Source organism: Panthera uncia, chromosome C2, assembly GCF_023721935.1.
Source record: "Panthera uncia isolate 11264 chromosome C2, Puncia_PCG_1.0, whole genome shotgun sequence".
NCBI lineage: Eukaryota > Metazoa > Chordata > Mammalia > Carnivora > Felidae > Panthera > Panthera uncia.
This window is the reverse complement of record NC_064810.1, coordinates 78,928,631-78,940,644: the sequence shown is the minus strand read 5'-3', so window position 1 is coordinate 78,940,644 and position 12,014 is coordinate 78,928,631. Positions and strand designations below refer to the sequence as shown.

The following is a 12,014-nucleotide window of genomic DNA, read 5'->3' as shown; positions in this document are numbered from 1 at the left end:
GGCTGGGGGAGGGGGAGGGGCTAAATGGGGAAGGGGCACTAAGGAATCTACTCCTGAACGTATTGTTGCACTATATGCCAACTAATTTGGATGTACATTTTAAAACCTAAAAAATAAAATTAAAAAAAATGAAAGTCAAAATACATTGTACAGAATGGTACTGCATTTATTGAAAAATATCTGTGTATAAGTGGATCCAGACAGTTCAAACACGTGTTGCTCAAGGGTCAACCGTACTTTGTCAGATATGTGGTTTCCAAATATTTTCTCCCATGCTGTAGCTTGTCTTTTCATCCCTTTAACAGAGTATTTCAGGGAGCAAAGGTTTTTTTTCCTTGCATGAGGTCGAGACTGGGCTGCCTGTCTACTGGGCACTGGGGACCAGTAGCTGGGGGGTCGGGCTTCCACCTGGGCCAGGGATGGTCCTTCCTGAACACCTGCCTCCCTGCAGCCCCGTCCCGGGTCTGGCTTTTAGTGGGAGCACACGGAGCATGAAATGGAAGAGGTGGGCAGGATGATGGGGCAGAAGACAAAGGAAGAAAAGGAGAAAAGGAAGGAAAAAAAGGAGCTGGAGGGGAGAATGTCACCCGAGAAGACCCAGGAACAGATTCTGAAGTTGCCAGAGAAGCTTTGCACCCCCCCACCCCCACCCAGGAAGAGAAGCACCAGCTTTTTCTGCAGCTCAAGAAAAAGGAATTTTCCCACGAGGGAGAAACAGGGAGGCCCGGGGAGCAGAGCACCCTGACCACTGCATCAGCTATGTACGAGCAGAGCTGGATGGTCAGGCCAGAGCTCACCTCCTCAGCCTGGGAAGACACAGCCAGCCGGGCGCCCTCAGGGCAGACGACCGCCAAACAGGTGTTGGGACCCCAAGTACTTACCACCCAGAGCCGCGTGGGCTCAGCGGCTGCTTTTGTAGGGACCCCAGAGCCACGGGCAATTCCGCAGCCCGGGCAGTGCCTATGGGAGTGGTTGTCCCGCACCCGACTCAAGGCCCACGCAGCCCACCCACAGTGCTGGCGAGCAGCTCAGAGCACGTGAGCAGCACGTCCCCGCGGGGCGAGGCCGGTCTCGATCCCGCCATCGCCTGACGCCACGCACGGCCGCTTTCAGACCACCCAGACATGGGAGGCAAGAGCAAAAACCCAGGGAACTCACATGTCCTTCTCAAGGTTTCCAGCCAGCCTGCCCTCTTGTCCACCTCTCAGCCTTCTTGTGTCTGCTATATCCACAACGTCCGGGGGTTTTAGTTGTGCTTTGCGGGAGAAATAGGGAAAAGTGTGTCTACTGCATCTTCTTAGAAGAGAAAAGTGGACCTCATTGGTTTTCAATGGCTAAGTAATGTGCATGGCCTACAACTCATTAACCAGTCTCCTTTTGATAGACATTTAGACTGTTCCTAGGTTTTTTGCTATTAAAATAATGACGAAAGGAATAGATGTTCTCCTTCTTTGCGGGGGGGGGGGGGGGGGGGAGAGCGGGAAATGGGGAGAGGGCAGGGCAGATTCTGGGTTCTTGTGCTATTATACGCAGAGGCTAAAATTCCCAACGGGAATTGTTGGGTCAAGGGACATGTGCATTTTAATTCACCATATTGTCAAAATATCCTCAAAAAATGTTTCACTAAACTCCCACCAACAGAAGAGTATGTGTTTTTCTATTGAGTATTGTCAAATTTTCTAATCTTTGATCACCTGATTGAGAAATGTTCTCTTAAGCTGTTTTTGTGTGCTTATTTTCCTTTCTCGGTAGGACTCAAAGTGAGAAGGGTGCCTTTTTCATTTTCTTGTTGTCTGCAAGGACCTGGCCCCAGGCTACATACCATAATAGTTATCTGTTAATAGTTTTAGCACTTCCAATAAAGGATTAGAGCTGGTCATACAGAATTCTGGCCAATCTCATGACTTCAAATAACACACAAAACTTCAACAGGCTTTACAAGCAGGTGTTTTTCAAAATGTCTGTAGATGAACCTGAATCAGAATCACTTGGGGGTAACGGGAACTCTAACACCACACATCTCCTGTTATGATGGACTCAAGAGGATGCTTTGCCACCTAGATGTAATATTCTTGCCAAAAAATGGTGACACTGAATCTAGTAAGGAGGGAACAATCAGACACATTCAAAGTGTGAGACATTCTAAAACAGAAACAAAACCAAACAGGTCTGGAATCTTCAAAAACTGAATGTGCTAGAAGACAGGAAACACAGCCACACTAGATTAATGAGGTCACAAGAAATGCAAGCCAGCGTGCAAGAGCGGGGGAGGGGCAGAGAGAGAGAGAGAGAGAGAAAGAGAGAGAATACCAGGCTCCATGCTGTCAGCACAGAGCCTGACTTGGAGCTTGAACTCACGAACCGCGAGATCATAACCTGAGCTGAAATTAAGCGTCAGATGCTTAACCGACTGAGTCACCCAGGCACCCCTGTGGTAGAATTTCTGATGAGAAAATCCCTTCTCCAAAGGGGGGTACTGTTCTAGATGAAAACAGACTAAAGAGACTGGGTCACTAAATATAATGGTTAACCCTTGATCGAGTCCTAGATTTTATTTTTAAGGCTATAAAGTACATTATGGGGACATTTGAGAAATGATGAATATTGATAGCTTTGTAGGTGTTATTGTAATAGCAAACTTGGGGGATATAATATTTCTGTAGTTTTATAGAAGAAGAATATATTTTTAGGATGTAGTGCTGAAGTATTAGGAGTCAAGTGTCACTGCTATGCCTAAAACTTCAGAAAGTTCAGAAAAAACTCAAAAGACAACAAATATAGTAAACAGTTAACAGTTGGTAAGTGCGAGAAACATTTGGTGTTCATTACTGTAATCTTGCAACTCTTCTTTAGTTTTCAAGATTTTCAAAATAAAAAGCTGGCCCTACCTCAGATCAGATCTGAATCTTGGTGGGAGGGCAGCACCCATTTGTATCTGCATTTCAAGTAGATCTTCCCATTGATTTTTATGTATACTGCAGTTTTAGATGTACTGATTTGAAGTACAATAATGTGTTTTTATTTTAGTCTTTATGAAGGTAGAGCTAAAACAACAACAACAACAACAAACAAAAAAACCCAACCCTCCATATCTTGGTTACACAATAGAATTTAAGGATGTTGGGTTAACAGATTTAAACCCAGTCTTTTTCCACATTCCCTTCTGTGGTCCTCTTAATTTTCTCCATCTCCTTCAACTCTCTTAATCTTTACTTATCTTTATGCACAGTGTTTTCAAAGTTATTGTGAAGATTGTGTCAGTGAGTGCTGCCCTCTAAATTGCTGCAGTGGACACCGCCTATATTCAGGTAGAATCTAGCCTCTTATTTCCCCCAGCAACTGAATAATAAAGAGGTAAGTAGCACCACTGTCCCTATCCAGCTCAAGGCAATTCTTCTTAAACACTTAAATGACCGATGTAGGGACAGCATGTATTATGTGGTGTGTTTACCAAATAATAAATGACATTCACAAGTAATAAACTGGTGAAAGATCCAAAGCATGTGCCTTAACAAACTTACGCATATCGATAGCTTGTCAGGACACTGCTTTAAATGCGTAACTATCACCTAAGATCAACAGATGGACTTGAAATAATGTGGGAACCTCAAAAGAATACCTGGTACTTTCTGTAAGGAGCCATCACCATGAACATAAAGCCTACTGTTTTGAAGGTTCTGTTGTTGTACTGACAAATTCGTACTAACTCCTGGATTTCCTCTGGTGAACAGTGGCTTACAATTGCTAGCTGGATTTAGAATGGTCAGTTGAGGCTACTGAAGAGTATACATGGCCTCACATGATCCGGGGTAGCAAAGAAGCAGGTGCAGTTGACTTTGAGAAGGCTATCTAATTTTAGATCTCAGGTAAGTAGAAAGTTTATCATAACCATAAAAGAATATGCTCTCTGTTGGTATACAAACTTTGTTAATATGTATATTTTGGATCTTTAACTCACTTATTACTTAGTGGTATTTGGTAACCACATGCAAATGTTCCGTAAGCACAGCATTTATTAGAAAGAAATACATTGTAACGCTGCAGGCACTGTGGCTTTGGCTTTTGACTGTGGATTTTTACTGGATTTTTGATTGGGACGCTTCCCCCCCGCCCCCTTTTTTTTTTTACCTTGAAACCTCTTTAGCACTTGTGATCTAAACCAGAATCTAACCTTTATTTATTTTTTTTTTTAAAAGAGATTCTGGAAATCCTCCACAGCATGTAACAGTAGCGCTAAATCTAAAGTAAACACTCAACAATTAGGTGTTAACTGTTGATTGATTTCACCCTGTGATTCATTGGTTTCACCCTAAGGACTCAAGTGAGACTAAATGGTTGGCCATTTTTCTGATTTAGTATTTCCTTGGGTTTCTTATATCCCCGGAGAGTTTTAGGTTTTAGATGAGACAGTAAGGACCTTTGACCCATTCTCAGAAAATGTCTGGCATTACCTCAAATCTGAATTTGATCATTATTACAGGGGGATGGGTAAGGAGCAGCAGCCCTAAACTGGGGCCCAAGTCTACTTTGTCATCTTGGTATTAGCTTTAGTCACAGTTTCTGGCACGCCAGTAATTTTCAAATAAATTTTTTGGAAAAAAATATATTCAGAATTAACTATCATATACAGATAAAATTAAGAGTCAGTTTTTCTCGTTAGCTGACTTTAGGTGGTTGTCTGAATTAATGAGGAAATGTTTCCCTTGACAATATCTTGCAGTGTGGGTAGCATTTTAAAGTTAAATGACTAAATACATTGATTTTTTTTTTTTTTTTTCAACAGGCCTGGGTTAGGGCTACGGTTGCAAATCTCTGGGGCTTAAAGAATCAAGCAGTTTATTTAAGCAGCAAGGGTTGTACTGTTCTCACTTTCCATTAATTCAACATGCATTAGGTATTAAACAACTAGAGTTCAAAGCCTTTTGAAAAAACAAAAACAAAAAGACCAACATAGACTAGAATCAAAAATCTATCTAGTCCCCAAGGGGCACGGAGCTGTAGCTGCCGGAAGCGTCCATTTACATTCCTGCATCACAGGAAAATTACTCGTTCCTTAGCTGTTAAGCATTTGCAAAAGTTCAGTGATTTTATCGGGCATTCCTCACACGTTAAAATTACTGTTATTTTAAAAAGAGAACGAGAGAAGACCAGAGGCAACATGAGAACAGAGTTGCCTACTCCAGAGACATTTGTAAACGACACTATACAGTTTTTTCCCGCTTGGCACAATGTACTCCGGTGCACCGGGTTTTCTGGGACGGGCTGGGTGGCCGACATCTTCCCTCTCAGGAAGTTTCACACTTTTAAGATCTGAATAGATGTTCAGCGCTCAGCTAGCGGCCAGAAGGCTCTTCACGGTCGAGTTGAACAGCGGCGGGAGGCGGCGGAAGAACCCGAACCCCTCCTCCCCACCCCCCAGGTGCAGAGCGGGGCCGTGCCCCAGTCGCGGGCCCCGAGCGCCGGCGGCGGACGGCGAGCTCGGCCCCACTGGCCCGCGGGGAAACGCCGGCTGCCCAGCACGCAACCGCCCCAGGCTTCCGCCTCCCGGTCCCGCTCGGCTCCCCCGGCCGTCTCTGCTTCAGGGACGCGGAAACCCCGTAGGAGCGGGGCGGGCCGGGAGCTTGGTTTGGCCACCCCTTGCTGCAATATTCTTCCGCCGCAAGGCAAAGAGTCCCAACCTTCCCCCAAGGTCCTGGGATTTCCACCGGCCCTGTAAGATCCAGAAATCACTAAATTTGGATTTTCCCACCCACTTGCTTAGGATATTTTCTGAGGTAAGGACCCCAGGATCACAATTTGGTGGATGACCGAAGAGCGACAAGAAAATTCCTCCGCAGAAAACGGGTTCCGGCCGCGAGCCTATAAAAAACGGGTGGCGCGGTACCGCTGTCTTTCCAGTCGGGCGCTGAGTGTTTTTTCGGATCATGTCTGGTGGCTCCGCGGATTATAACAGGTATGGCGCTTTCTCGGTGGTGGTAGTTTGTGGTGAAGGTCATATGACGCGAGCGGACAGTGTAATGGACGGCGTGGGGCAGGGAGGTCTGGGTTCATGGGCGTTTCCTTGGGGTGCAGTACCCCCCTGCCCTTCGAGAAGCTTCCATGATGGGTAGGGCCTGGGTTGTGGGGTGACTAGGGTACAAAAACGGAGTGGTGTTGGAGGGTGTCTCCTCTCCTCCCGAAGACGCTTTGAAACCGCGGCCGGTTTCCCTGCCACGGGGCCACGTTTAAAGGGGTGGCGCAGTCCGCAGTCGGTACACTGTAACGGGCCCGAAAGCTTTATTGGCGGCGGATGGCGCGAGTTGTAGTGCTCGACTTTGGGTGGGGTGGGGGGAAGGGTGACAGCGGCGCCCGCTCGCCACCACCACAAGGCGGCTGGGACCGCGCCGGCAACGGGGTCCCTGCGAACCGTTGGCACAGCTCTTGCCAGGCCTCGGCCCGCGTCAATCACCCCGGCTTGCGCAGTGTAAGGGGCGGAGCTCAGCGCGTGGAGCTCTCGCGAGACGGTCTGCCGCCGAGACGGCAGCGCCCGGCGGTCGGGCCTGGGGGGGAAGGGCCGCCGTCCGTGGGGCCTTTCCGGGCGTCCCCTATTCTCGGCCTTCGGACAGGCGCGCGCGGGCCCTCTTGTGCTTTAGAGAGTGTACACGTGCAGGGGAGGGTAGCCCGAGGAGGCCGCCTAGAATAGGGCTGTCCCTTGGTGTGCCCCTGAGAAGACGTGGGAAAGGGAAGTTCTCTAACTGCAGTATTCTCGTCCGCAGAGAACATGGAGGCCCAGAGGGAATGGACCCCGATGGTGTCATCGAGGTAAGGAATGTGTGTGGATTTTGAAACGGTGGAAAGGTGAGCCGGTTCATCCCACTTACTCGGTCTTTTTTATATGTAACTTACAGAGCAACTGGAATGAGATTGTTGATAACTTTGACGATATGAATTTAAAGGAGTCTCTTCTTCGGGGCATCTATGCTTACGGTTTTGAGAAGCCTTCAGCTATTCAGCAGAGAGCTATTATTCCTTGTATTAAAGGTAAAAGAACTAGTTAGCACTTGATAGGAATGAATTAACTGTTCTACATAGACCTGGACCATAAAAGGGAAAATAACTTCTGGGGGACTAGCACCTGTTTGTATTCCTTAAAGTGAAATGATGGCAATCATCTTTCGGGACTGACCTGAAATGAAGAGAATGCTCATTGCTGATCACTTGATGATTTGGGCATAATTAATGTTCCAAACGGAATACATGGTGTGAACTAGAAGTGGCGGTTTGATGTGGGATCGGTAAATATGTATCCTACTTTTTTTAGGGTATGATGTGATTGCTCAAGCTCAGTCAGGTACTGGCAAGACAGCCACATTTGCTATTTCCATCCTGCAACAGTTGGAGATTGAGTTCAAGGAGACCCAAGCACTAGTATTGGCCCCCACCAGAGAACTGGCTCAACAGGTATTGATAGTGTAGTTCAAAAAAACTGCTTGCGTGTTGCATAGGTTTCAGGTTTCACAACTGTGAAGAATTTAAAACTTAGTGTAAATCGGTCCTATTAGAGCCCTCCTTTTAATTGTCCATGCATGCAGGGAGTTGTTGAAAGTTCAACATAGGAACTGGGTGTGCAGGTATGGTTTGCAAGGTTGTGTAAGAGGTTTGAGAAACCAAAGTTTTCTTTTCAGGGTGGACTAGGTCTGTTCCCATTTTGAAGTTTGAATGCAGTTGTGCAACATGAAAACTGCAGTGACATGTTCTTTGACTGTCTCAGTAGTTTGTGATGCATCTGTTGCATGCTATGTTTTCAAAGCTCACTGCTATATTGGCTTTGAAGTAAAACCTTGCTAATAAAACTAGGCTTTATTAAGGTCAAAATGACAAATTCCAGTACTTGGGGAAAACTTAAGTATCCACATGTTGTCCTAGATGTAATTGCAGAGATCATTCCACTGTTCTACTATTTACCCCTTCCTACACAATGAAGAGCAATGTAGGAAATGATTGAACTCAGATCTTTTAATTAACATAGCTGGTATCTGGGGCAACAAGATTCCAAGTTTGACAAGGCATAAGGAAGACACCTTAAGGGAATTTTATCAGGAAGCTGTTAGATCAGTCTGCATTTTAAGCTTGGAAGTAGTTAAGTGCTGTGCATGCATAGAAGCTATTTGCAGACCAGATATTTGCCATTGTGCTTTGGAATTTTTAGTCACAGCCTATAATTCTGCTGCATAATAACTAAGGGTATTGGCTTTTAGATCCAAAAGGTAATTCTGGCCCTTGGAGACTATATGGGAGCAACTTGTCATGCCTGCATTGGTGGAACCAATGTTCGGAATGAAATGCAAAAACTGCAGGCTGAAGCACCACACATTGTTGTTGGTACACCAGGAAGAGTGTTTGATATGTTAAACAGAAGATACCTTTGTAAGTATTGTTGATTGAATATAATTTGTTTTTGCTATTACAAATTAAAATTTGCAATCCTATTCTTACCAATCTAGAGCTGATAGTATGTATGGCTTTGTCTTTGTCAGCTCCAAAATGGATCAAGATGTTTGTTTTGGATGAGGCAGATGAAATGTTGAGCCGAGGGTTTAAGGATCAAATCTATGAGATTTTCCAAAAATTAAATACGAGTATTCAGGTGAGCTTTAATTTTACTCCCTCTCCTATAGTAGTTGGGACTTTGGTTAATGCAGGTTGCAGTACAATTGAAATGTTGGTCTTTTCCCTTAAAGCAATTGGTGCAGAACTGTAACACAGTTTCATTGTGAGGCTGGTCTGTTTTTTGAGTATTGTGAAAGTTTGTTATTTGTGCAGTAACATAAAAATGGTCTTTTTAAGGTTGTGTTGCTTTCTGCCACAATGCCAACTGATGTGTTGGAAGTGACCAAAAAATTCATGAGAGATCCAATTCGAATTCTGGTGAAAAAGGAAGAATTGACCCTTGAAGGAATCAAACAGTTTTATATTAATGTTGAAAGAGAGGTAATGTATCTAATTACTAGACATTAAGATGTAGTTTTTTTTTTTTTAACCTTCTTGTATAAGCACTGTGCTAAAATTACAGAACCTAAGATTGTCTTAGTTTCTGTAGTAATGCTAGCAGAGTACACACAAGAAGAAAAATAACTGCACTAGATTGTAAAGACTGGGGTGGACCTCTTTCTTAATGTCCAGTGTCCTTTGTCTTAAGATTTGGTGCTATATGTATTAGGCCTAACAATGAATTTCTCATGGGAGTTGGAAACTAGATTTTAATAACTTAACTTTGAAATATTGTAGGAATGGAAGTTGGATACACTTTGTGACTTGTACGAGACCCTGACGATTACTCAGGCTGTTATTTTTCTTAATACAAGGCGCAAGGTGGACTGGCTCACTGAGAAAATGCACGCCAGGGACTTCACAGTTTCTGCTCTGGTAAGAGGTGTTGTAATCTAGCAGTGATAATTACAGTGTTGTATTTTCATTAAAGCAGGATTTAGACTACAATATAGCTGTTAAGTGCTGTGTTGTCGTTCCCCCTGCTCAAAATAAAGTTGTTTCTTAACTATACCTGTCTGCTATACTCCTGTAGCAGCCAGGGACGCTTGGTCTCATACATGTCAATAAAGTTAAATATTGGTTTGACTGGTGATTCTTGAATTAAGGTTTGTTAATTTGCAGCATGGTGACATGGACCAGAAGGAAAGAGATGTTATCATGAGGGAATTTCGATCAGGGTCAAGCCGCGTTCTGATCACTACTGACTTGTTGGTAAGTCTCTTACTGTTCTGTTTAATCTACCAAAAGTTTGTTTTGGGGGGAAGGTTTTTTAATAACCTTTACCAACTTGGGCTCTTTGGGAGAATAAAGAAGACCACACTCCACAGTGGGCTATACCACTTAACATAGTTCACTACTATTTTGTGGCCTACATTACATAGCTGTGTGGGTTTTTTTTTTGAGTTGAACATTATATTACTGTATTTCAGGCTCGTGGGATTGATGTGCAACAAGTGTCATTGGTTATAAACTATGATCTACCTACCAATCGTGAAAACTATATTCACAGGTGAGTAGGTGGCATCTTGACTGCATTGGGAAAAGGAATTCATGTATGGCTTTTCTACTGACTGATTTATTTGAAAGGTAACTTCAAATCAGGGAAGTAAAAAGACTTAGTAACTTGGTAAGGTGTAACTAAAATTGTACTTGGGAAGATTGGTCATCTTACAGTGGGAAAACAGTTGTAAATGTTGCCCAAATTGTGGACTTAATACATACAAATCTGGTTGTTTAGATCTCTTGGTCTTAGCTTATTTTTGAGTTTTTAGTGAAGTTCCTGTGTCCATGTGCTTTCTCGATGATTCCTCTGTAGTTGGGATTTTCTTGGTGTTGTCTGGTAGCAATTTGAGCAGTCCCTGGTTTAGTTATAGTGGCTTTATCCCTAAGTAAATTGAACTGTACTTTGTTATATGATGTAAAAAAAGACTTTTTAAAAAATACAGGAGTCGATAGCAGCAGTTGATGACGAGATGGCGCTCAGAAACGGCGTTGACGTAATTTAGGACGTGGAATCATAAGCGAAACAGCACACTGTTTGAATAAAGAGCGAGTCGGTATTTATATTTGTTTTTCTTTTGTCATGATTATTTGATATTTTTAAGTTGCTCCAGCCAAGGCATTTTGTATGTTAGTCTAGTAGGTGGTTTGTGTTGTCTGGTTTCTATCAGGAAGGTAGAAAGCTGTTTTGGAGGTAAACACGTTTTGAGTAATTTGAGTTACAACGTGTGAAACTGAGCAAAAAAGCAGTGATAAGTTTGGGTTACCATACCAAATGCTTGTTTTCCCACTGGAAAAAGTTGTGAGTTTTAGGCAGTAGTTAACCTTGCAGCATTTGTATTTACAGTTTACAGTTCCAGAGGTGCGTCGAAATGGATTACATAACTGTTCTTTTTGTTTTATCCCTGGTGTTTACATCTGTCCCAGGCTGACATCTGCTCTTGGCTGGCCCACTTTGGTATGGGCTTTAATTTCACTACCCCAAACACAATACTGTCATCTGCTTTAAAAGTAGTGCTCAAGACACCTGATAAAATCTCATTTTGCAGCCAGACAAGCCTTGAATCCTTTTGGCACTAACTGCAAAGGAAGATTTTTTTCTCTAGATATTGATTAGCAGCTAGTGCTCCAATTAGAAGCACGAACTATAACCTTGTTAAGTAAACAGCAGCTGATGGTTAACAAGTGGATCATCATGTTCAGTAGTTCATTTGAATTTGAGAAGAAACATTCTAATTGCTGATTTTTTTTTTCTTACACAGAATTGGCAGAGGGGGTCGATTTGGGAGGAAAGGTGTGGCTATAAACTTTGTTACTGAAGAAGACAAGAGGATTCTTCGTGACATTGAGACTTTCTACAATACTACAGTGGAGGAAATGCCAATGAATGTGGCTGACCTTATTTAATTCCTGGGATGAGATAGTTTTGAATGCAGTGCTCGCTGTTGCTGAATAGGCGATCACAACGTGCATTGTGCTTCTTTCTTTGGGAATATTTGAATCTTGTCTCAATGCTCATAACGGATCAGAAATACAGATTTTGATAGCAAAGCGACTTTAGTCGTGAGCTCTTGTGAGGAGAAAGGCATTGGCTTTATCCTCTTTAGAGTTAGACTGTTGGGGTTGGGTATAAAAGATGGGGTCTGTAAAATCTTTCTTTCTTAGAAATTTATTTCCTAGTTCTGTAGAAATGGTTGTATTAGATGTTCTCTATCATTTAATAATATACTTGTGGACTAAAAGATATAAGTGCTGTATAAAATCAGCCAATTATGTTAAACTAGCATATCTGCCTTTATTGTGTTTGTCATTAGCCTGAATAGAAAGGCCTTTAAAATTGATTTTTTTTTTTTTAGAAAGCATTTGAATGCATTTTGTTTGGTATTGTATTTATTCAATAAAGTATTTAATTAGTGCTAAGTGTGAACTGGACCCTGTTGCTAAGCCCCAGCAAGCAATCATATCCTAGGTAGGGTTAAACCCCC

The 12,014-nt window shown here is 43.1% G+C and overlaps 1 protein-coding gene and 4 non-coding genes across 7 annotated transcripts; all 5 read left to right on the top strand.

Annotated features, from left to right (window-relative positions):
• Positions 1-5,844: 5,844 nt before the first annotated feature.
• Positions 5,845-11,883, top strand: EIF4A2 (eukaryotic translation initiation factor 4A2). Of its 3 annotated transcripts, XR_007457505.1 has the most exons (12): positions 5,845-5,953; positions 6,756-6,801; positions 6,888-7,020; positions 7,301-7,440; positions 8,238-8,406; positions 8,517-8,626; positions 8,827-8,970; positions 9,268-9,405; positions 9,652-9,741; positions 9,960-10,039; positions 10,476-10,586; positions 11,292-11,374. XR_007457505.1 is itself a non-coding variant. In XM_049629533.1 (11 exons), the coding sequence occupies exons 1-11, from the start codon at positions 5,925-5,927 to the stop codon at positions 10,483-10,485; spliced, it is 1,089 nt and encodes a 362-aa protein (XP_049485490.1). In that variant the 5' UTR covers positions 5,845-5,924; the 3' UTR covers positions 10,486-11,391. The 3 variants fall into 3 exon arrangements, 2 of the variants coding, with proteins under 2 accessions (XP_049485490.1, XP_049485489.1); XM_049629533.1 differs by having other exon boundaries at positions 10,476-11,391; XM_049629532.1 differs by lacking the exon at positions 10,476-10,586 and having other exon boundaries at positions 5,877-5,953; positions 11,292-11,883.
• LOC125922265 (small nucleolar RNA SNORD2) lies at positions 7,131-7,199 on the top strand. The gene has a single exon (XR_007457683.1). It is a non-coding gene; the product is annotated as a small nucleolar RNA SNORD2 (small nucleolar RNA).
• Positions 9,019-9,194, top strand: LOC125922259 (small nucleolar RNA SNORA81). The gene has a single exon (XR_007457678.1). It is a non-coding gene; the product is annotated as a small nucleolar RNA SNORA81 (small nucleolar RNA).
• Positions 9,458-9,589, top strand: LOC125922230 (small nucleolar RNA SNORA63). The gene has a single exon (XR_007457652.1). It is a non-coding gene; the product is annotated as a small nucleolar RNA SNORA63 (small nucleolar RNA).
• On the top strand, positions 9,768-9,905 carry LOC125922239 (small nucleolar RNA SNORA4). Its single transcript, XR_007457660.1, has one exon. It is a non-coding gene; the product is annotated as a small nucleolar RNA SNORA4 (small nucleolar RNA).
• Positions 11,884-12,014: the final 131 nt, after the last annotated feature.